The sequence below is a fragment of the Sphaerodactylus townsendi genome, linkage group LG05 (assembly GCF_021028975.2).
Source record: "Sphaerodactylus townsendi isolate TG3544 linkage group LG05, MPM_Stown_v2.3, whole genome shotgun sequence".
Lineage (NCBI taxonomy): Eukaryota > Metazoa > Chordata > Lepidosauria > Squamata > Sphaerodactylidae > Sphaerodactylus > Sphaerodactylus townsendi.
In genome coordinates, this window is record NC_059429.1 from 25,466,437 (window position 1) to 25,490,475 (window position 24,039).

A 24,039-nucleotide genomic window follows, 5' to 3' on the forward strand; every position below is an offset into this window, starting at 1 on the left:
CCCAGTAAGCTATACTTATTTGGAGGCAGGCAGGCATAAAGACCCTGAGGACTCATTCTTCCTGCTCCTGTCCAGGTAAAAGGTTCAGATTCTATTCAGGGATGGGGGGAATTATTCCTTTGTGTATGTTGGAGGGAGGGATCACCAGAGAAGGGAGGTGCCAGGACAAGCAACAGAGTAAACTACAACTATGTGGCCACGGGATCAAAACACCATGATCTCCTTCATTGTGATAAAGCATTGAGATGCAGTACAGAAGATAAGGCTTTTGCCGTGGGTGGTGTAGCATTAAGACAAAACTTATATTTTGGCTGACTGTTTAGCAACAGGCATGGAAGTGGAACTAACAGGACATCAGAAGGGCCTGAAGCCATTCTTATTATCCTAGCCTGCAGATCCCTGTACCAGGATTTAGCCATTTACAAGTCCATGCCAAAAAGCATGAGGTTCCAGGTTAAAATTGTGGAACCTGTGAAGGAGGCTGGGAAAAGCTCCAATCCCAAGCATATGTGATAGAATGTTGCCAGATACAGCTGCTAGAAAAGGTATGCACCAGTAGCTGATCTGTGTGGCTCTTGTGTAGTTCAGGATGCCTGTACATTTTCCTAAACCTCTTTATCCCATTTGGTTGTAGCTCTCTTATGCTCTTATGCTCTTGCATGATTGTTGGTTTCTGTTGCTTATTGTTCTGGCAGACTTTGTTATCCAGTCTTTAAAACGTTGATTAAAACTAGCATCAAAAATAAAATCACCTCCTTTATGCCACCTGGTTGTGGTTCATCAGTCCACCAGTCACTATGGATTTTGAAGTGCTGAGAACTCATTTTGTAGAGCTTAAGGGCCCGCGGGTAGATAAGAGGCCGACTCTCCCCTCCTTGGGTATATATTGATAGCCCCTGAGTTCCCTTCCTAGTGTGACTTTCCAAATGAAGGCAATTGGTGCAACTGGTCCCAAACCTGGGGTAGAAGCTGACGAGGTTGGTTCCACCCCTCGGAGCAACCCCTGCCATTCTGACCTGAGGTCATGAGCCACCAGATTTGTATCTCCACCGGGGTAAGTGCCCCAGAAAGGGCATTTCCACTGGGGTAGGCCCACACCACTTTCAGAGGGGGATTTGCCTGCCCCCCCCCCCCGGATTGGGCTGCCCAGGTACTAACAAATGTAGAAAGTACTTGTTGCAATCAGGTCAGATCATTTGTCCTTGGTGCATGGTGGCATTTCAGCATCATCCCCACTAGCGGAATTCAAGCTTTGATGCTCTAAATCAGGGGTAGGGAACCTGCGGCTCTCCAGATGTTTAGGAACTACAATTCCCATCAGCCTCTGTCAGCATGGCCAATTGGCCATGCTGGTAGGGGCTGATGGGAATTGTAGTTCCTGAACATCTGGAGAGCCGCAGGTTCCCTACCCCTGCTCTAAATTCTCTTGGTGCAAGTCTGTACTAAGGTAACTGTGTACTGTAGTAGCTAGTGTATGGGTTTCCTGTTTGCTCTATTTATGTAACAGTTGTTTGCAGACTGTGTGTGTGGCAGTGTCAGTTCAAAATTATCTGAGTTTGGAGGTGTCTTTTGACTTATGGAACCTTTCTTGCTGGCATAAATTATGATGCTACTGGGGTGGGAATGGGTCTGACAAGTTTAGAGTCGCAGCTAAGTCTCACTCCTCCCAACTGCACCCTGGACATTGGATTGTTCTGACCCATACTATGGCAGAGTTGTGCTGTCCTGTTGCTGGGGTTATTCAGGTGTAACATTTGGTATCTTGTGGCCCTCCAGCTGAAGTAAATTAATCATCGCACCAATAGTCCCCCTATGTTCTTCAGGTAGGAATATACTTCTGTGCCAAACCTATGTACATATAGCCTAGCCTAGCCTTTACTCACCAGAGCTGAGTTCATGCAGCATGATTCTTCCTGGATAGACAGTACCCAGTATGACTTTCTTAATTTTTTGAAGCAGTACCGATCCAAATTATATGTGGGTAGAGCCCATAAGAATTTTTTTTGTTCTCATGGAGCAAATAAATATAATTTAAATACTTAAACTTTGAAAGAGGAGGCAGTTTGGCCGGGACACACTTGTCCTATGTAGAGAACTGATTTCCCTGCGCAGTGTTTTCTTTGGTTTCTTAACCTTCAGGAACATTGACTGAATTTTTCAGTTGAATAGGAAAAATATAACCACACTTTAAAAGATAATAAAGGAAGCAGAGAAATAACAGGAAAAAAGAAATGAAACAAAGCAGTAGGGCAATACAAATAACAGGAAAGGAAAGAAGAGCGAGGAGCAGTAAGATCTGATTGATGATGGAATACAGTTTGATAACTTATAAATTATGTGCGCAATGCTAAGCATGGTCTTAAACCTCAATTTGAATCTGTCATCATATGAAGCTGCCTTATAGTGCGTTAGACCATTGATTGATGGCTGACAACAGCTGTCCAAGATCTCCAGCCTTTCTCAGCACTTTAAACTGCTAAAATTGGGATTCTGCAGGGTTGAATGTGGAGTCTTCTGTGTGCCAAGCATGTGATCTGAACTATGGATCACCTTGTGGCATGCATAGTTAGAACAGTATTGAAACAGATCATGTTAATGTTGTCAAGTGGGACATTCATACCAACCCCAGATAGGGAAAAAACTATTTTTTATTCAACACAGAGGTTTTTATTGTGCTAAAACTGTGAGGTTAAATACTGTGCTAAATACACTGTTCAGTAAAGTGCTGTTCAAACTAAGCGGGTTTCAAAGTGGCACTTGATATGGCTGCTCTGTGAGATCATTTAAAAGATATAATTATATTATGAGCCTAATCAATGTGTTCTACCCTGCCCTGCGTAATCTACTTCTACATCTTTAAGGACAAAGATGGCTGGCTCTTGACCTTTTTGCCTGTCTCTTTTTGTACTGTCCCTCTATATGCACATGTCATTGGAGGGCTTGAACCATGTTTGACTTTGGACTAGGGAGGGAGATTGTTGGATTACTTCTATGCTATTTGGGGAACTGCAGACCAAAAATCAACTGCTTGTGGCCAAGAATTCTGGACTTTAGAATGTAATCTCTATTGTAAGTATATTGCATTGATGAACTGTCAACTCTTGGCAAAGGTTATTTATTAGTCAGCTGGCTTGCACTTCTGTCATAGTTTCCTGGGCTTACTTTTATCCTGTTTTACTGAAATGGTAAATTTTGCTCTGATGTTCACCTTCTAAGTTTGTTTGATTTGAGGAATGCTATTTTTTTATTAACTATAAATTGTTCCAGGATGACAGCCAATGAGAAGAACTCTTTATGAATAATTCACATTTATAGAAACACTAGCGGGGCCCGGCCACGCGTTGCTGCGGCTTATTGTGGTGAAATGGGAAAGTAGCAGCAAATCAATTGTAGAGGCCAGCAGTATATATTGCCTAACATTAGATTGGGTCTAGTAGTTTCCTTCTACCAAGTGAGGCATGTTCAGTTGGAAAGCTTCCAGTGAAAGATTTGGACCCACTGTATGTTGAAGATCTCTTTTCCCCATATTAGTATATCACTCCCTGAGATCAGTAAGTGAGGCCTTTGCAGGCTAATTTGCCTTGACTTGGGTGAGATCAGTGAGGAGTCATGGAAGGACTTCTGTTCCTTGGTTATAGACCTCCTAGAAGATGAGGATGTCGTCGTCTTTGTGGTCCTTCTGGAAGGCATTTCAATTGATTGTGTGATGACATCATGTCCTTTCATTTATTTGTTTGTTTATTTCTACTTAATATTTATTGCATTATGTGTAGTCTAGTCAACAGGATGGGAATTCAATAAATAGTGAAATAGGATTTAGATTGTGTAATGAATCAATAAAATCAATGAGCTGGAGTATTCAGTTAGCAATCCAATAGGACTGTGGTTGTAAAACTAATCAGAAATCTAACAACAAAACTGAAGCAAAGCATAAGTCTTGACATGATGCATTAAGCGATATAAAAATTTCATTGTAGCATCCTAGTTTCAGCAAGCTAAACACAGTAGTATAGACTGTAATCCCTAATATTTATCTAAGCAACTTTGTGAATTATTTTGTACAGTCAATTCTATTGCTTGCCTAGAAAAGCTCTCTTGAATAATTTAGTTTTGCGTAGTTTGTGGAAAACCATGACAGCGGGAACCTTTCTGACCTCTTCAGGGAGGCCATTCCACAAGGCGGGGGGGGGGGGGGGGGGGCAACAAAGAATAGTCATTTAAACTTCGTCAAAAGTGGGATGCACAATGTCCTTCAAGTATTACCTCTGTTGGGTTTTGTTTCAGTTTATTCACTCTCAGCCAATCTACCTGAGCAGCCAAGCACCAATTTAGGACCAATGGATGGTTTTGTGAGGGTTTCCCCCCCATCCTTTTGTAATTGCTTCAAGTTATCTCAGGTGTCCTCATTATGATGCAGACAGCCTAGACGGCAACATAGGAATAAGTAAAATAAATAACGTCAACATAGGAATAAGTAAAATGCTTGATTAATATGTCTCATTGAATGCCCAGTTCTCCTGGAGGCGATCTCGGGCATCTTGGATTGGGTGATTTCCAACCTGTACTCAGGGAGGCAGGACTAAATGATGTCACTTCCTGTAGAGGCTGGAATCCATCTTAGATCCCCAGTATTACTTCCTGCCTAGCAGGGAGCGCAGTGCTTGTGAGAGGGCTCCAAGCTACTTGTATTTCTCTACCTTATTTCTACCTTATTTCTACCTTATTTCTCTCAGCTTACTTCTATTCTCACGTGTGTTCTGTGTGTCTGTTTCTGTCGGCTCCTGTCCTCTTGTGAATCAGCCAGTCAGTTTGTGAATCAGCCTGTCAGTTTTTTCCAACTGTCAGTTTTCCTGCACCTTTAGACCAGGTCAGCCTTTTAAAATGGTCCGCCCATGGAATCTAATGCCGCTCAGCTCCTTCTCACCCCTCCCGCCTGAGTCTTTTGGCAGCAAGACCGGCTGGCAGAGGGCACTCGGGCAGCAACCCGAAGGGGCATCAGGAAGAGTGACAACAGTCAGGAGTCCTCGGCTGAGGCTCCGCCTCCACTTCTTCTTCTGCCACATCCCGAAGGCGGCAGCGGCAAGCGGGCGGGCGGCGGGCGGCTTCGGGCGCCTCTCCGCAGGAGATGAATGGCAGGCCGGAGCTAAGAACAAAGCCCCTTGCCGCCAAGAAATCGCCGCCTAGAGCCCTCCTGTAAGGCTATGCCAAAGAAGCTGCCCATAAACACCAGCGGATCCTGCAGTCCGGGCCGCGGAAGGTGTAAGGCTCCGCGACTCCCCCCACGCCTCCCAATTTTTTATAAGTGTTAACCACGCCAGCCGGGCGGTGGCGCCTGGGAGCTGTCGCCATGGGACGCAGGGATGAAGCCCGGATGATCAAACGGCCTCCCGGCAGTCTCCCTCATAGATCTTCGCGACTCAGGCAAGATCAGAGGGACCCGGTGGGGAGAGGAGAAGTCCCCAGCGCCGAACCTGCTCCAACTCCTTTCCTGTGACTCCTGCATCCTGGGCTAGCATGTCCTGCTCCCCGAAAGCTAATGAAGGTAATGTTCAGGGGCTGCAATGAGGGAAGCAGGCAGATCTCCTCTCCATGACAAGAAAAAAGAAAGTAGGACGAGAGGGAGGCATGCAGGTCCCGGCTTCTAGGAGGGGTGGTAGACGCATGACGCGTTCATCTAGCTCTCTTCTTCCGACTCCCCCACCATCCTCTGCAGCCCTCCACCTCTGCACTCTATAGAGATCCCCTTAATGAATAATATGGGGAGGAGGTGGAATTCCAGTGAGGTGGAAGTGGGACATTCCTCGTATATTCTCTGAAGGGGAGGAGGTCACATCGCTGAGCCAAAAAAGAAAAACTTCTATCAGATTTTTTAGAAAGGAGGGATTTAGCCTTGATTATGTCAAAAACTATTTCCCACTTCTAGAACCTCCAGGGGATTCAGCAGGACGCTGAGGACCCTGAGGGTCTCCCATCCCTCCAAGAGAACAGTTAAAGAGTGTCCCTAAAGGGGCCACAAAATCTCTTCCCCAGACGGGGAGGATGTCCCAGAAGCTTTTCCACCAACCCGAGTACTTCCCTTTTGAAAAAAAAGAATTTAAAAAAAGCTTAATGGGTGAATCTGGAGGCTAGTAAGAGTTGTCCCGTCACATCTCAAGAGTCTATATATACTGTCCGAACACATACATAACATCATTAAAACTCCCCTAATTGATGCACCTGTGGTTGTCCTCCAATCTGGTGGATTAGTCACCAAGGACGGGGAGGGTTCCCTCAAGGGATGCACGCGAGAGGACCGCCAGGGCCGACGCTTTTCCTGAAAAGGATTCATGACAGACTTGCCCTTTTTACCATTAGGGCTCTAGCCCCTTCTTCCACTCATGGCCCGAGCCTCCATCCTTTTGGCTTCGGAGGCTTCTCTCACGATGATCCCTCCCTGCGGCATAAGGCCTCAGAGAGGGTTTAGAGAGAGTACTCACAGCAGTTTCGTACTGGGCAGATTCCACCTTTGATTCTCTCCTGCTAGTCTCCCACGACGTTAGCCTTGGGAGTAGTGGTTCTGAGACAGGCCTGGTTGAGAGCCTGGACCGCAGACTTCCCACTCAAAACAGAGTGGTGTCTACTTACGATTATCATGGTTCCAGGCTCTTTGGCAAAAGATTTAGACGCTGTGTTGGTGGGAGACTAAGGGAAACAAAGAAATCTATGCCTAGGTATCGCATTAGAGGCCACAGACCAGGGCTCCTCCACTCTACAAACGCTTTACACTTCATTTTCGCACTCCAGCGCGCACTCTGCACGAAGAAACTCCCAGAGATGGCAGAAAGTGGTTTTCTCAACAACCTCAGCAGCAACACTACTCCTTTTCGTAGAAGAGGATTCTCTGGCAGCATCGCTTTCTGGGTCCCAACTACTCTTAGACAAACCAATAGAGGTGGCAAACCTTTCAACCTGAGCAACCGGGCCCCAGGTCTTGACTACACTCACGTTCCAGTAGGTGGTCGCTCTGCAATTTTTTTTTCAACACCTGCCGATTGGGTATGTGACCATATAATTTCGACCGCTGGACAAAGGAGGTGGAATCACACCGCGGCTATCTAGAATTTTCAGCCTTTCAGATCCAAATTCGGACCTCCCCCCCCCCAATGCACCCCAGACACACTAAAGAGAACACAGCAAGCCATTCTCTATCTACTGAGTATTCAGGCTGATCGAACCTCGTATCTCCATCTCAAGAAGCCAGTTCTTAGCGGTAAGTTTACTCACATTTTCTTTACAGTACCCAAAAAGAACGGCGATTGGCGTGCCATCCTGAACTTGCGGTACGTGAACAGATTCATGCGCCTACGCCATTTCAGGATGGAAACCTTGAGATCCACTAGTGGAGAGGCTCTTCGCCCAGGCGACAATTACTTAACATCTCTCGACCTGACGGCGAAGCATATCTTCAATGTATCCCCATCAACCCTCTCCACAGACGCTTTCCTCCCAGGTTCCACGTCACGAGTCGGAACACTCACCAGTACAAGGCTCTCCCCGCCGGGCTGGCCACAGCCCTCGTGAGTGTTCTCAAAGCTCCTTCTGGCACCTATCATGGCTCTTCGGGAACAAGGTCTTCATATCCATCTTACCCATACTTGAACTTTACATCCTGATTCGGGTCCGGGTCCAGAACACAAGCCCTTCGAGACCTGGATGTCGTCCTGACTCACCCTTCGTCTACTCACGGGTTTATAGTCAACTTGCAAAAGAGTTCCCTGATTCCAGCCACCCGAATGGAACATCTCGGGCTTTCACCATGGAGACACAGTAATAACAATCGTCTCTTCATTCCGTCGTCCAAAATTCTCAAGATCCAGAGGTTGGTAGCGGTCTTCCTCCCAGCCAGGAGGAAGCCAGAGGTAGCCAGACTGATGGGTCTCTTTCATCTCTGTTATCGATATGTTTGTGCAGTGGGGGAGGTTCCATCGCGGCCCCTTCAAACAGTTTCTCCAACCTCACCTGTACCGGATCATGAGGGAGGAAGACAGGGTCACTCCAGATCACAGATCAGTTATTGCCACAGTCTTCGGGGTGTGGTGGTGCTCATCAGAAAAACCTTTGCAAAGGGAAAGGCTGCATCTACCCTCATGGAATGCAGTTGTTCATAGCCATGCGAGGTCCTATGCTGGATGGGGGGCATCCTTGGAGGACAATATAGCACAAGGTCTCTGGACGATGCACCCAAACATCGTCTTGCCCATCAACTTCTTAGAGTTGCGAAGCTATTCTCTTGGCGCTTCAGGCCTTCCAGCCTCAGATCCAGGGCTGTCATCTTTTGGTCCGAACCCGACAACATCGCTGCAAAGGCTCCATCTAAACAATCAGGGCGTATGGTCCAGATCCCTCGCCTTCATCTACAGGCAGTAGAGATACTGACATGGGCCGAGGAAACATCTCCTATCGCTGTCGGCAGAGCACAGCCACAGGGAATCTCTAACGTTCAGGCGGACTGGCTAAGCCAGCCAATCGGTGATTTGAAGCAGAGTGGAAGCTCCATCCGACTGATCTTCCAACTGATCACTCAAACCCTCGGTTATCCCACCGTCGATCTCTTTGCCTCCTCTCAAAATGCAACAACTTCCTCGATTTTTCACCAGATACTTTCATTCCCGAGCACTAGCAGTAGATGCACTGACGGCTCCGTGGCTGAGTGGAGCTCCTCTATGCCTATCCACTCCAATTCTCCCAGTCATCCTGAAGCTCATAAGGAAGGTCTACCAGTCAGAGAAAGCCGACGTAATTCTTGAAGTAGCACCATGGTGGCCTGGTATGAGACCATGGTTCTCCCTCAATCTTTCAATATGGCAACTTCAGCGCCCCTGAGGCTGCTCTCATGCCCGTGGACATGTGCTCTCTCAGGGACTCGTGGTCCATCCCAACCCCCCCCAAAGTGGTTTTGTCTGACCGCTTGGCTGATGGGAGAGTCCCTAACCAAAAAAGGTTATTCCGGCCGTAGGGTCATCAATACAATCATCGGCGTCTCGCAGACCATCATCAACCTTCCTCGAATCTATAACTCTTTCGGGTGGAGGACCTTCCTCTCCTGGGCTCAAGAGGCCCGGATCGCACTCCACTGGAGACCTTCTGTCCCTCAGGTTTGCTACAGTTTCTCCAGGTCGGATTCGGAGAAGAGCGTCAGGAAGTGCTAATACTTCGCAGACAGCTTGGCAGCCAATGCGACTGTTTGGCCCAAGGTTCAAGTGGACTACCACTGTCCAGGCACTCCAGATATACTCTTTAGATTCCTCAAAGGGGTCTCCTACAAGAAAACAACCTCCGATAGTCCAACATCGGTTCCCTCTTCATGGAGACTTTAACATCATGCTCTCAGCTCTCACCAAACCTGCCGCTTCGAAAGCCCATCCGTTCCGTGCATCTTGAAATGGGTTCCCGCATGAAACTCTCTCTTTCTGATTGCCATCACTACAGAAGACCAGAAGAATTTCAGGAGTTGCAGGCCCTATCCGCCAACCTCCCAGCTCTGCACATCTTTCACAAGGGGACAGAGTAGGTCATGAGGGGCTGGATCCCACCTTTGTTCCAAAAAAGTTCGCTTCCAGGTTCCACATGGAAGCAGGAGAGTGATCATCCCCACCTTTTTTTGTCCAAGTCCTTCACATCCCAAAAGTGAAATCCTTTGGCACACCTTAGATGTCCTGAGAGGGCAGCTCAAGACATTTATCATCAGAACAGAGAATATCAGGACGGATCTGGAAATCTTCTATTCATAAACGCTACTCATGCCTAATCTAGGAGCTCAGATGTCCAAGGCTGCACTTCAGTTACACTTCCTCCAGAATGTGCATTACCCGAGGCATATAAAGCATCTCACATACCTGTGCTCTAGCGGCATCACGGCTCATTCCACTTGGAGTGCCGCGAACTAACGCGGCATTTCAGGACGACAGGTTCCTCTGGAGGATGTGTGTAGGGCGGCCACCTGGTCCTTCCTTCTTCTATCCCTCCTTTTTATCAGACATTACAGGTTATGCTGTTCCATGGCTGACTAAATCTAAACCGGGCTTTTGGAACTAGAGTGCTTTCGAACATATATATTTGGAGACTAACATTCCCACCCATTTCGGGACACTGCTCTGGGAGGTCCCAATCCAAGATGCCTGAGATTGCCTCCAGGAGAACGGTACATTGGTACTTTCAACCCTGAAGGGACCTTCTCTCCTGAAGTGGTGGCGATGAGGGCATCTTGAAAGCCCTCCCCGCGCAGTCACTTTCTATGCAGTCTCCAAAATTAATCATTCCTTCGTTTATTATTAATGATCCTATGGATTGGGGTAGTTAGTTATAAAATACTTGGAGTTCCCTCACGCTTTGATGTTTGTTTTCAATAAGTTATTCTTCTATTATGTTGTTCTCGTTACTTCCTGTTCTACTTCTTAAGATAATAGAGTTTTTTCTCTCACTGCTGAGTCAACGGAATACTGGGGATCTAAGATGGATTCCAGCCTCTACAGGAAGTGACATCATTTAGTCCTGCCTCCCTGAGTATAGGTTGGAAATCACCCAATCCAAGATGCTCTCATCGCCTACCAGGAGAAGGTCCCTTCAGGGTAAGTACCAATGTACCGTTTTATTCAGATTAAACTGTAATTTTTTTCAGTTTTTAGAAAACTAAATTGATGAACAATTGAAAAATGTGCGTTTTGGGGTGGCATGAAAGACTTTAGGAGAGGCAGGGAAGACTGATTCTCGGATTTGTATTCTGTGGCTCTTCATATCTTGCTCATTGTGGTGTGATGAGATGTTAATGGTCATAAAATCTGAAAACAGATTAATTTGATTTGGAATTAGCCCTTCCAGGTGTTTTTTAAAAATTTAACCTGCAGGAGATTTTTACTGTACTGGCAGGAGGATGACCATAAGTCAGTACAGTTAATATAGCAGTGCAGTGTCGTGTGATCTTGTTGTACACAAGGCATGTCTGCATTTCCCAGCATATATCATCTGCTTTCTGCAAATGAGTGACTTCTTCATCAGTAAAATAATCTTTCTATATTTTCTTTTATAGCTATTGTGAAACCCTAATAACTAATATTTGCATAGCCTAACTGTGTTGCATAATATCTGTATCTAATTACCATGTGTGCCCCTGTCTGCAGATACCTAGATCCATACTCACCCCAAATAGATGTTTTTGCAGACTGGACCACAAGGAGGAGATGGGATTCCTCCTGCCCCCCATGAGGGGGAGATGGGATTCTCCCCTGCCAGTTTTACAGACACCTCGCCCCCCCCCCCCCAGTATAATCTCATGGTGCTTTAGAGTGCTAGCGTGGTGTAGTGGTTAAGTTGTTGTTGTACTAGGATCTGGGAACCCAGGTCTGAATCTCTGCTCAAGCCAAGGAAGCTTTCTGGAAGCCATAGGCTAGTTACATTGTCTCAGTCCTGACCCTGGCTAGTAGTTGGATGGGAGACTACAGTCCTGATGTGGAAGCTGGCAGTGACAAACCTCCTCCAAACATATCTTGCCTTGAAAACCGTATGTGGTTGCCATAAATTATCTGTGACTTGATGGCAGAATAACAGCAACAAAAAAAGTGCTTTGCAGAGTTTTGTAAATTGTTCCAAAATGAAGATAGCTGTTAAGGTGCCAGAGGCCTTATCTTCAGATGTACCCATTATACTTCCTGTGCTCTGTATTTATGAAAACTATAGAGCAGGGGAGTCAAGCATGTGGCCTGCAGGCTGAGTCTGGTCCCTTGAGAGGGCTTATCAGGCTCATGTGCCAGTTGAGACAACCCCCTTCCTTGCTCCTGATCTGACCTGGCAAGCCTCTACTGTCTTATGGGCCTGATAAGGTCTTTCAAGCAGAGGTAGCCACCCCCATAATGCCAATGTGGGCTGGGGACCCTGCTTGGGGTTCACCAGCTGAGGTAGCCTCCCTTCCCCAGGGCCCTTGCTGGGTGACCGTGGGCCAATCACAGACTCTTAGCCTTCACCCTGGCAAATATTTGGATGGGAAACCTCCAGGGTATCCCAGGGGTGTGTCACAGAGGCAGGTAATGGCAAACTACCTCTTAACTGCTCTTGCCTTGAAAACCCTATGGAGCCACCAAAAGTCAGCTGTGATTTGATGGCAAAAAATTGCCTGTTCTCCAGCCTGTCTGAAATTTGTCACAAATGGCCCTGCATATGTGGAGCATACTTAAATACTAATGGAACTTCTGGATGTGCCAACCCTTCAGGGATAGGGCGGGATACAAATCTAATAAATACATAAATAAAATAACAGAAAGGAGGGAAAGGGAAGGTTTTGTTTTTTGTTTGCAAGTGCATTAGGTAAAGTTGACTTTTAATCCTTTTTATTGTTGTGAGTTTCTACCGGTACTGCTGTTCTTAGGGTATTTTTAAACTGCTCTCCTGTTGTAATTGGGTTATTTCAGTATTGAATTGCTTTTAATTATTTTATTTTGCTTGTTTTTAAAATTGCACCCGCTATCAAGCATGCTTTAGAAAGAACTTTGAATACATATTTTCTTGTACTTAGGCTGTATTCTATTATCAATTAAAAATTAAATCCCTCTTCTGACTCCTACTTAGACATCTGTAAAAAAACCACAAAAAGTTGATGGTTTCAGGATGAAAGATGCATTAGAAGAGGATAAAAAGAATACTAGAACAACTTTCACTCTTTGGAATACATTTAAAATTGCTAAGGTTAGATTTATATTGAAATTTCTACTTAAGCCTTTCAGAGAGAAGTCCAAAGTATATGCCTTATTTAAAAATTAATGTGCATTAGTTGTGGTCCCAGGGCAAGGGAGGGAGTGAGGAGGAAGAACAACAACATAGATCAGATTGGGGAAAACAGACCATAGCTTTTATTAAACACAACCATAAGCACACGCATTCTATTGTCATTGTGCACGCACAACGAAATTTACAGCAGCATTCCTTGATGCACACAATTTCAGACTCATACCCCATCCTCACTTTCCCCTTCCTCCACCCATCCCTACACAGCCCCAAACACATCAACACAGGAGCATTTGTTGGACTACTCACCTGCCACCTGATATTAACCAATTCCCCGCCCCCCATCATGCCTCCTGGGGGAAAACCTGTGGGGTGGCAAGTCCTGAGATACCATATGGGAACAAGCTACTGCATGGTTCCTTTGCTACCTGGTGGTGATAGGCAGCCGACAACTTCTGAGCTAGACATGCTGATGAATGGCTGCACCCCCAAGACCCCTTAAGGGAGTCCCCCAAAATGCATCCATCCCAATGTCCAAACCACAAGAGCAGGGTGATCAGCACTGCTCCCGTCAAAGCCCCCACGACTGTAGCCAACAAAGCAGTGCATTGTAGCCAACAAAGCCGTGCATTGTAGCCAACAAAGCAGTGCATTGGAAACCTGTGAAGCCAGGTTTCCAAACCCCAGTCAGAGATAAGCATGCGAACTGCCCTGAAAAGGGCAGCCTGTTTGAAGGTAATGTACCATATTAGCAAGCTCCCTGCTGATCCAATGAGCAACCCTGCTGCATAGCTGACTTTTCTCCTAGCCAAGTCCACTCTATCTGGTGAGATGGCCCTGAAACACTTGTGGCTCTTGGGCAGCTTTGACCAAATAATTGTATTCTTTGGGAGTCTGGAGATGAGAGCCTGTAAATCTGTAGCCATGAACATGGCTATTTTACCCCTTTCTGGCCTGGAAGGTTGCTGTTACCTAGTTGGATGACAGTGGCACTGGGGTGACCCAGGTGGACGACTTCATGTGAGATAGCAGCTTGATGTGACCCCTCCACATGATCTGAAGGTGATTGCTGAGCCCCAAGGTATTTCCCCGCCCAGAAAATGATGCTATGATTGATGATCAAAACAACCTTAGGTTGCCCTACAGGGGCTGGGAAGGTGAGGTATTAGTGGCCTGCCTAGACTAGGGGCATATGTAGGCCTTGTTTGGGGGGGACTGCTAGTGCCCAATGATCTGAATCTTTTCTGGGGGGAGCCCAATTTTAGCAGCTACCGCAGAAGCAACAATATGGAAGGCATGCAGCCCACAAGCCCTTGAGAGGAGACCCTGCACTGCATCGCCAGCCCACATGATACTGGCAAATTGGGACCTTGATAGGCAAGACCCATGGCATGGATAAAGAAAGGGCCTGAAACGGGGGCCTGATGGCAAGGTAGTGAGCGGCACAGTGGAGAAGGCCAGAGATGTCTGGAGTGGTGCCCTTAAAGGTGTTATAAGTGGAAAACACATTTGCTGGATGTGCTTGCATAGAATAAAGGAGAAGGGAGCTGGAGGATTTCCACTGAAGCAGGTGAACGGTGTGGGGGCCTTTCAGCCACTGTAAAAAAAAAGCTGCCCAAGATACAGAGCAAAGCACATGAATGACTGGTTGCTGGGTGCTGTAAACTGCTGTTGAAAAGAACTGAGACCAACTGAGGGTGAGGCTGCTGCAGCAGCCTAATCAAATAGAGAAAAGGCAGACCAGAGTGGGAACTCTGAACTCCTGGTCCATCTGGAGCACTGCCCCTCGAGGACCCCACCAGCCCACAGAAGAACTGATTGGTTAAACCAGGCTACTGCAGGGCCTCCACTCACTGGTCTCCTTACTGTTGGCTTGGAACAGATGAGATGGCCTCCCTCGACTTTCTCCCAGCCCCCGACCTCAAACGTGGCTTCAGGAAATTCCGGGGCTGTTGCAAGTAGTAATTTTGTAGTCACAGTTGCTTATGTGGCAACTCATGTTGGTCTTTAAGATTACATTTGACTGAAATTAGGTGGCATGATGTCATTACATTGGGTGGGTGGCATATGATCTGTCCTAGAAAGTGATGAGTTTGCTGCACTTATAATTCTAAGTAAACTTTAGCATGCCCTATTTTTGCCAATCCTATAACTTGGAATGCCTTGGAATAGTCAGATACTTTACTTTCAATTTCTATTTCAGACATCTTTTTCCGTCAACATGTTATTTTTGTTAAAATTACTTCTTTAGTAAACTTTTCTTATTTAAAAAAGCACTAATCAGGACTGTGTATCATAAGCAGAGAAATAAACTTGTCTTTCAAAAGGTAATTCTTTTTGTGGTGGGCATTAGATCGGATGGATGGATGGATGGATAGATGGATAGATGGATAGATGGATAGAGATAGATAGAGATAGATAGATAGATGGCTAGAGATAGATGGCTAGAGATAGATGGCTAGAGATGGATAGATAGAGAGAGAGAGAGAGAGATAAAGATAGATAGATAGATAGATAGATAGATAGATAGATAGATAGATAGATAGATAGATAGATAGATAGATAGATAGATAGATAGATAGATAGATAGATAATAAAAAGTGTTCCACCTGAAGCCAGTGCAGCTGGTGGAGCACAGGGTTGTATGTGCATCCACCATGAGAGTCCTGTTAGGATTTTTTCTGCTTCATTCTTGTACTGCCTGAATGTAGTTTTGTCTGGGATTCTTCATCTCCCAAGTTCAATTGCCAATAAAGTTTTTACTTAGTTTTACTTAGTTTTTACATCTTTATTGAACATTAAAGCACTGCTGCAAAATAAAGCAGTTACAGAAAACAAAAAGCCTCCAATTCATTTGATAAAGCTTCAAATATTTTGCTGGAAGGAGATCAAATTCTTGTAATTAAAGATGTGGGTTTTTTTTAAAAAATTGAACTGCCTCCTATGGCTTATTGAAATAAACAAAGTTGAAGATTCTGTTCAGTGTATGAATTTTGGAAAATATTTGGAAACAATTGGTTAAAACTTAGTCTTTTCTCAACATCTGTTCTGTTAATTCTTTTTGGAATTTTTTTTGGTAATTTGGAGTCTTGGGCAAAAACAGCCTTTTATAAATTGCAATTGCATGCTTGAAATTGAAGGTTTACATTTTCACATTGATAATTTGGCTATGTTTATCTTATTTCTCAGGTGTTCCAATCTTTGGTTTTATTTGAGCCTGAGATGGATAGGAGTCTCTGTTTCAACCAGAAGTAGGTTTTCATGCATTTAGCACTGCTTATATGATATTCAATATTCTTTTTATTTGCAATTGAGTTATGTGGGACGTTCAGAAATGTTCACCTATGGAAAATTTCAAAATCAGTCCATTTGCTCAGTCCAAAATCAGTCTGTATATCCAAGGGATTCCATCTTCAATAGTATTTCTCCCACAGCTTGAATGAAAAGAAGCTTTATTTATGTTTTTAAAAATCTCTTTGTATGTCTGTGAGGAAGAATACTTATCTGTGGTGGCATCTGGATATTTTTACCCAAGATGCTTACCCAGGAAGCTCTTGCTTTATTTCTTCAATGAAGTGAATGCTCTTTTACATATGAGTAATTTTCCTGATTACATAGTTAAAAGCTACTATTTGTTCATCAATAGGTTGGATCCCAGCTTTCACAAAATGGAGAGAGTTCAGGGAAGCTAGTTTTCCCTGACTTCTCCTCCCTCTGGCATCACCTTGGGCCTCCCCGCTGCTGGGGTTTGGAGGAGCCACTTAACATATGAGGCATAACAACAAGATAAGACCATGTTTTAAATAGAAAAAAAGACAGTTTTATAAATAAATGTATATAGGTTTACTTTGGCCAAACAGATAGGAGGCTTGCATGAGCCAGTCTAGGGCCAGTTCATAATTTTAGAATAACTACTGAGTTTTGAATGCTGTTAACGGATAAATTACTTTACGTCCAGTGTTAACAATGGTATTTTTGCATTTGGTTCAAGTTTATGTCACAGGAAGTGTTCATACTTCTGAAATGGAAGTTGGATCTGCATTTGACAAAGCCAGCCTTTCTTCTGAAACTGTATCAGTATTAAATTGTGAGGAATATGTCCTGGTTTAATAAACACACTGAGGACCCATCTGAAAAAGATGAAAAATTGCAATTGAAGGTAACACTTTCTCATCTTGCACTTGAATCAGAAGCTACTTTAAACAACTTCTGTATTTCTTTTTTTTGCTCTTATAAGTGCCATGATCAGTCTTAAAGTATGCCTGAATTAATTCTAAAACCAATGTGTGCAATAAAATGGGAAGAATTGTTGATTTGTTTAGTTACATTATTTATAGTCCTCCTTTCTCACTTGAACTCAAGGCAGATTATGCAGAAGGAGTCAATATAATCGACTGGTGGGACCTTTAGTAAACACAGCAATAGAATTGGGGTTGTAGAACCAGCCAGAAGTCTAGAAATTGAATCACGGCATAGCAATTGAATCACGGCATAGGTCTTAACATGATCCTAGTTTCAACAAGATGTACACAATAGTATAGACCACAGTCCCTAATAATTTTTCTAAGTAACTTTTTGAATCTTTAGTACCGTGCAAGTCCACAGCCTGAGCAAAAAAATACTTGTGAATAATTCAGTTTTGCATAGGTTGCAGAAAGCCATGAGAATGGGAACCTTCTGACCTCTTCCAGCAGGCCATTCCACATGATGGGGACCACAATGGAGAAGGCACCTGTACTGGCAGTGGTTGATTTTGTCCATCTGCAGGAGACCCTGTTTCGATGAGCAAAGCTGTCACGGGGCAGAGAGGGTCTCACAGATCTGGGTATCCAAGGCTTTGTAAGTGGTAGCCAATACTTGAAGTTGATCCTGGTGTCTGAAGGGCCGCCAGTAAAGTGCCTGCAGGGTTAGGGTTAGGGGTTATTGATTTTCAGGGGAGACCTGTGTAGAGTGCATTGTAGTAGTCTAGTCTCAGTGTTACTGTGGCATGGATCCAGGTGCCTAAATCAGCTGCATCAAGATAAGAGACCATCTTTTGGGCTAGGCTGAGTTGGAAGAAAACCTTTTAAAGCAACTGTACTAACTTGCTCCTCCAGCGATCAAGTTGGGTCCAATAAACCCCAAGGCTCTTAACTGAGTCCTCAATGGTTAGGGGAACTCCATCAAAAGTGGGGAGCACACTTTTGCCTTTATTTTTTTTCCAGCGAAAAGGCAATAGGGTACAGTGTTGAAAGCTAGACTAACAAACAATCACCATATCCTCTGCAGCTAAACAGGCAATAAAGCTAGCACTATGTTGAGCAAGTGAAATTTAATAAACAAGTGTGAAAATGCGACATAATCAAGAATCTGCAAACATCGCAATCTAGTAGCCAATGCTGTGTGCATATATATAAAACTGCAACTGAGAATCTCAGCAAGCACGCTTTAGGAGTAGGTGCAACTGAAGCTAAGGTATCAAAGTGTCTGTGTAACATCAAAGAATTCGTGTAAAAGTGCCCCAGGCATGTAGGATGTGGCTGGCCGGTTAAATCCCAAGTACAAGAATTGCTCCATCTCAAAAATCCCAGGGATTATGCAATCCAGTGAGCCTTGGACTAGATGCAGAGATGGTATGAAATATAAACTGTGCTTTTATAAGGACAACAGTTCTACAGTTGGTATTGTTTCCTTTACCCCAAGGTTAATTTGAGGCAAGTGTGTAAAATATTAAGTACCCAAAACTAGTAAACTTGATATTAACTGCCTGATTAAATTATTTTGTTACAAATTTGTGTTAAAATTTGACATAGGATGAATGTTGAGCCAATAAAAGGTTGAGCCAGGTTATATTTAATTATTTCATTTATACTCTGCCTTTTCTTCCAAAGAGCACCCAAAGCAACCGTTCTCCTCTCTTCCATTTTATCCTCATGACAACCCAAGGTCACTCTTAGGTTACAGTGCGTGTGTATGCGTGTGATTGGCCCAAGGTCACCCAGCAAGTTTCCACGACCGAGTGAGGATTTGAACCTGGTCTTGAACCAGATCTTACTGCAACACATCTCCCAGATCTTAGTGCAACAGAACAGACTTTACATATACCACGCTGAATAACCGATTGTATGGAATACAGTGTATGGAATGCTGTTGGGATTATGTTGCATACAGAATGGTTTTATTGAGAAAAATATTTGTGTACGTGTGTCTCTACATAGATGTTTCCAAATGAAGATGAACAAATGGAGAAAGCAATGAAAGAGATATTGACAGATTCTGATAAGGGCCAGAAATGGGATACTATTGACTGTGAACATTTGAGTGGTGATTGCAGGCAGTCACTTGAAGATGTTTCTGATGGTCAGCCCTCTATGCAGCTTTTATTTGATCCTTGCACCACAGGTATTTTAAGCATATTTTTATTAATTCATGTCTAAGAAAGAATATGGTGAGTGGATGTGGAAACAGGAAAACTGGGAGGTCTGAGTTTTATTCTGTAAGAGAAAATTTGAAACTGCCATTCCCATCTAAACAAATTTTCTTAGTTTGGTGTTTCTATTTTTTAATCCATTGTATTGTCTGTGACTGAAATGGAGAGTATTGTTCAGTGCAGGAAACTGCTCAGTATATACTTTCTGTGAACTAGCCCAGTGTAAAGTTTCCATGGGCTGACAGTATATGAAAATGTAATTGGCTAACATGAGGCAGTGTTATTCCCTGTAAAAAGAATATTGTAATTAAAACAGATTCAGTTCTAACAGTTAAAAATCACCAAGAGTCCTGTGACACCCTGCACTGCAAATAAAAATACATCACCTTTTGGTTTTTTTCTAGCTGCTGAAAGGAAGTGCAAACTAAGATCCCTTAAAGAAAATTCTCAGCTTTAGCTTGTGAGCAGCCACAGGAAAGTTCTTTAATGGTGGAATTGCTGCCAAATACACCTCTTTGCTGTTTGTAAATAGTACATAAAAGTAAACGGGAAACATTGGGGACAGCTATGAGCAACGAAGGTGTTCTTAAAGTATACGACACTCTGCTAGTTGAACTGTTGCTTCATTGGAGTAAGCCATGGTATTTTGACAGTTTGCGTCCCAATAGCCTTCAAGCGTAATAATGTAGGCGATTACTTTGGGTACAAATGACTGTTGCAAGGAAAGGAGAAATGTGAATAACTTTTGAATTTCCTCTCTATTTCAGAAGTTTTATTACCAGGACCCTATTCCCCTACCATGCCCTCTGAAGAAGACAGTGTGTTATTTAACAAACTGATGTATCTTGGATATATGAAAGTGATAGCTCCTCGCAGTGAATTGGAGGCACTGCACGCCATGGCGGATCTGAAAAGCTCTAGTCATTCACCTTCCCCTGTAACTTTATATGTTCCAAATATCCCCGATGGATCTGTTAGGTGAGCTACATTTATTTATCTGTTTATTCCATAAATGTATTCTCTGTAATATGTTTTCTCAATTGTTAATTTCTTGCATTGTCTTCCAGTGTTAACACAACATTAAGAATAAATGTTAATAATATTAATAGCTATAGTCAATTTTAGTTATATGTACACATATATAAATAATATATGACTATACATAACACAAGGTGGCTGTTTCTGGATTAGTGAAGTGGGTCCTTCTTTTTTTTCTGTTTCATTTTATGTACAACATATAAAGGAAACCACTATAATTATAGGAGTGAGACCAGCACAAATTGTTTTTAAATCCATACTGTAAACTACTTCTATTTATTTACATTTAAGATATTGAAAACTATTCTAGTGAGAGAGGGAATATGACAATATATAGAACCCAGCTTTTAAAAATACACTAGGTTATATACAGAAGGCATGTTTATCAAAAAACCTGTTACAATAATAATGATAAGCGTTTATTGTCATTGTGCATGCACAACGAAAGTTACAAGCATTCCCCGATGCACACTATTTCAGACCTCACACCCCATCCTCACATTCTCCTTCCTCCAACCATCACTACACAGCCCTAACCACATCAGCACGAAACCATGGAGTTCAGCATAGCCACAGATCTAGAATAGAAGCAGTCTCTGAGCCTATTTGTCCTTGTTTTTATAATCCTATATCGTCTGCCAGATGGTAACATTTCAAAAAGAGATTATGCTGGATGAGACGGGTCCTTCAGAATATTCTGAACTTTCTTTAGGCAGCGGGAATTATAAAGTTCTTCCAAAGAGGGGAGAGGGCAGCCAATAATCCTCTGGACAGTAGTAACCACCCTTTGGATCGCCTTCCTATCTGCCACTGTGCAACTGGCAAACCATGCACAGATGCAGTATGTTAGAACACTCTCTACAGCACAGCGGTAGAAGGTCACCAGCAGTTTTTCATTCAGTTGTTGTTTCCTTTAAAGTCTCAGATAGTACAGTCTCTGCTGGGCCTTCTTAGCCACAGTGGTAGCCTGAACACCCCAGGTCAAGTCCTCTTTAATCATAACACCCAGGAACTTAAAGCTGGCCACCTGCTCTACTCGATCCCCATTTATTACCAAGGGCTGAATTTCTAAACTATTCCGTCTATAGTCCACTGTAAGTGCCTTTGTCTTGTTAGTATTGAGAACCAGATTATTTTCCCTGCACCATGAGAGCAACCATTCCACCTCACCCCGGTAGGCAGACTCATCCCCTCCAGAGATAAGCCCCACCACCGTTGTGTCATCTGCAAATTTGATAATGGTGTTACTATGATAGACAGGGGTACCATCATATGTATAAAGGGTGTACAGTAAAGGACTCAACAGCCCTGTGGCGTTCCCATGTTGAGAGCAAGAACTGAGGAGACCTGATTACCCAGTCTAACCCTCTGAGAACGTCCAGACAAAAAGGCCCTAATCCACACATGAGCAAGAGACATTGAGAGGTTAGATACAAGGCTGCTATGCTTTATATGTAAAAATGTCAAGCATAATTTTTTTTATGGATGTTGACTCTTGAGTTGATTCAGAAGACATCTAATTGACATAGGAGGAATTAAGAGAAAGTTTAACATAAGAACATAAGAAAGATCTTGCTGGATCAGATCAGAGTCCATCTAGTCCAACACTCTGCTACTCACAGTGGCCCACCAGGTGCCTTTTGGAGCTCACGTGCAGGATGTGAAAGCAATGGCCTGTTGCTGCTGCTGCTGCTCCTGAGCACCTGGTCTGCTAAGCCATTTGCAATCTCAGAACAATGAGGATCAAGATTGGTAGCCATAGATCGACTTCTCCTCCATAAATCTGTCCAAATCCCTTTTAAAGCTATCCAGGTTAGTGGCCATCACCACCTCCTGTGGCAGAATATTCCAAACACCAATTATGCGTTGTGTGAAGAAATGTTTCCTTTTATTAGTTCTAATTCTTCCCCCCAGCATTTTCAATGAATGCCACCTGGTTCTAGTATTATGAGAAAGAGAGAAAAAATTTTCTCTGTCAACATTTTCTACCCCATGCATAATTTTATAGACTTCAATCATATCCCCCCTCAGACATCTCCTCTCCAAACTAAAGAGTCCCAAACACTGCAGCCTCTCCTTATAAGGAAGGTGCTCTAATCCCTCATCTTACAAAACTCTCTTAACATTGATAGTTTAAATGGTATCTAGATTACTCAGTTACTTGATTTTTATGTGTCCGCATTTCTGAGCCCTTTGCATAGACAAGGTTGCTTTCTTTGTGTATCAAAAGTGGCAAGTCATCTCCATCTTACTGGATTTGTAAAGTTCTTGGCTTTTTTCCCCTTCTTGTTTAGAATAATAGATCAGTCCAGTAGTACAGAAATTGCTTCTTTCCCAATCTACAAAGTATTGTTTTGTATCCGTGGGCAAAATGGGACTTCGGAATGTGATTGCTTTGCATTTACTGAAAGCTCTTCTGGCACTGAAGAATTCCAGATTCATGTCTTCTCCTGTGAAATTAAGGAGGCAGTGAGTAGAAAATAGAATTATTATTTTAAGTGTTTTAATGACTACATTTCAACTTTTAATGAATATTTGAGAATATAAGGGCAAAATTGTACATTGTTTCATAGTATTCAGTGGAGGAAAACCAGGGAAATCCTATGGAATCTTAGGCTAAGTATATTTATTGAAGCATGAGCTTTCCTAGGCCAAAGGCTCCTTCATCAGATGCATGAAGTAAAACCACAGTGCAGAAAGGTGGCTGTGTAAAAATGCGAGGGAAGATCGCAACACCAGGCTGGAGCAAAAAAACAACAAAAAGGTACAGTTGTTTTATTCAGATATACTGCCCCAAATGTGTATTAAGTACATTTGAATAAAACAGCTCTTTTTTCTACTGCACCACTGTTTTCTTTTCTTTTGCTGGGTGTGAAAAAAACCCAAACACAATGCAGTAGAAGGTCTTGAGATGCAAGAAACCTTTGACGGTTTTTGTGCAAATCTCAGAAGTCCTCGTGCATCATGTTTGCCAAACACCCAAAATAATCTGCAGACTGAGTTCACTTCACGCGTGTGATGGAGCAGGCATTTTTATGTGTCCACATTTCTGAGCCCTTTGCATAGACAAGGTTGCTCTTTGTTGAGGTAAGGGGGAGGGCGCTCTTTGTTTATTCTGCAGCAAACTAGCTGCCCCACTGGATCCTGTGAAGGATAAATCTGTGTGCCTTGGCATCCTTGTAATTGCAGGTTTCTGAACTCAGTTTCCCACTACAAGGGCTTCTCTGACTACTTGCTCTTCCATCTGGCATGAATTAGTCATACCAATTTCTGGAACTCAAGATTAATTAAAAATTGGTGTGGTTAGGTTTGCTTGATGCTTGTTACTTTTATGTAACAAATGGGGATTTGAACCAGGTTTCCCAGCCTGACATCTTAACCACTGCGCCACAGTGGCTCTCTATGAAATATAGTAGATTATTGTTATTTTAGTCACAGGAATTTCTAATCATCCCTCGTTTCTTGAAAGTTTGGTTTGGCAACTCTGAGTGTAGTCAGCATTTCCCCCAATTTTTCAGGTTTAATAGGCCTGGAAAACCAAATCCCTATACAGGTATGGTGGGGGGTGGGGTAGGATATTTGAAAATTTAAAAAACCCAACCCCCCCAAATTCCAGCCGCTTCTGAACTCTACATGGGTTTTAGAGGCAGCAGGCAGCGCAGAGAGCCCTCATCTCTGCACTACCTGCCACCTCTGGAGGCAGTTGCGCAGAGTTTGAATGCTGGACCTGGCCAAGCCAAGCGTGGCCTTCATCACTGCCAAAACCCATGTGGAGTTTAGAGGCAGCAGGTAGCAGGCAGCCCAAAGCTGACTGCTCAACTGAATCTAGTGTCCAGCTC

General features: G+C 43.7%; 1 protein-coding gene across 1 annotated transcript in view; it reads left to right on the plus strand.

Annotated features, from left to right (window-relative positions):
• The window catches only part of RABGAP1L (RAB GTPase activating protein 1 like), a 189,429-nt gene that overhangs the window by 4,563 nt on the left and 160,827 nt on the right, over window positions 1–24,039 (plus strand). The window contains 6 exon segments of the mRNA XM_048496483.1: window positions 15,943–16,004; window positions 16,745–16,860; window positions 16,862–16,912; window positions 18,951–19,134; window positions 19,930–20,140; window positions 22,495–22,669. Coding sequence (XP_048352440.1) covers window positions 16,777–16,860; window positions 16,862–16,912; window positions 18,951–19,134; window positions 19,930–20,140; window positions 22,495–22,669 — 705 coding nt within the window. The 5' untranslated portion in view covers window positions 15,943–16,004; window positions 16,745–16,776.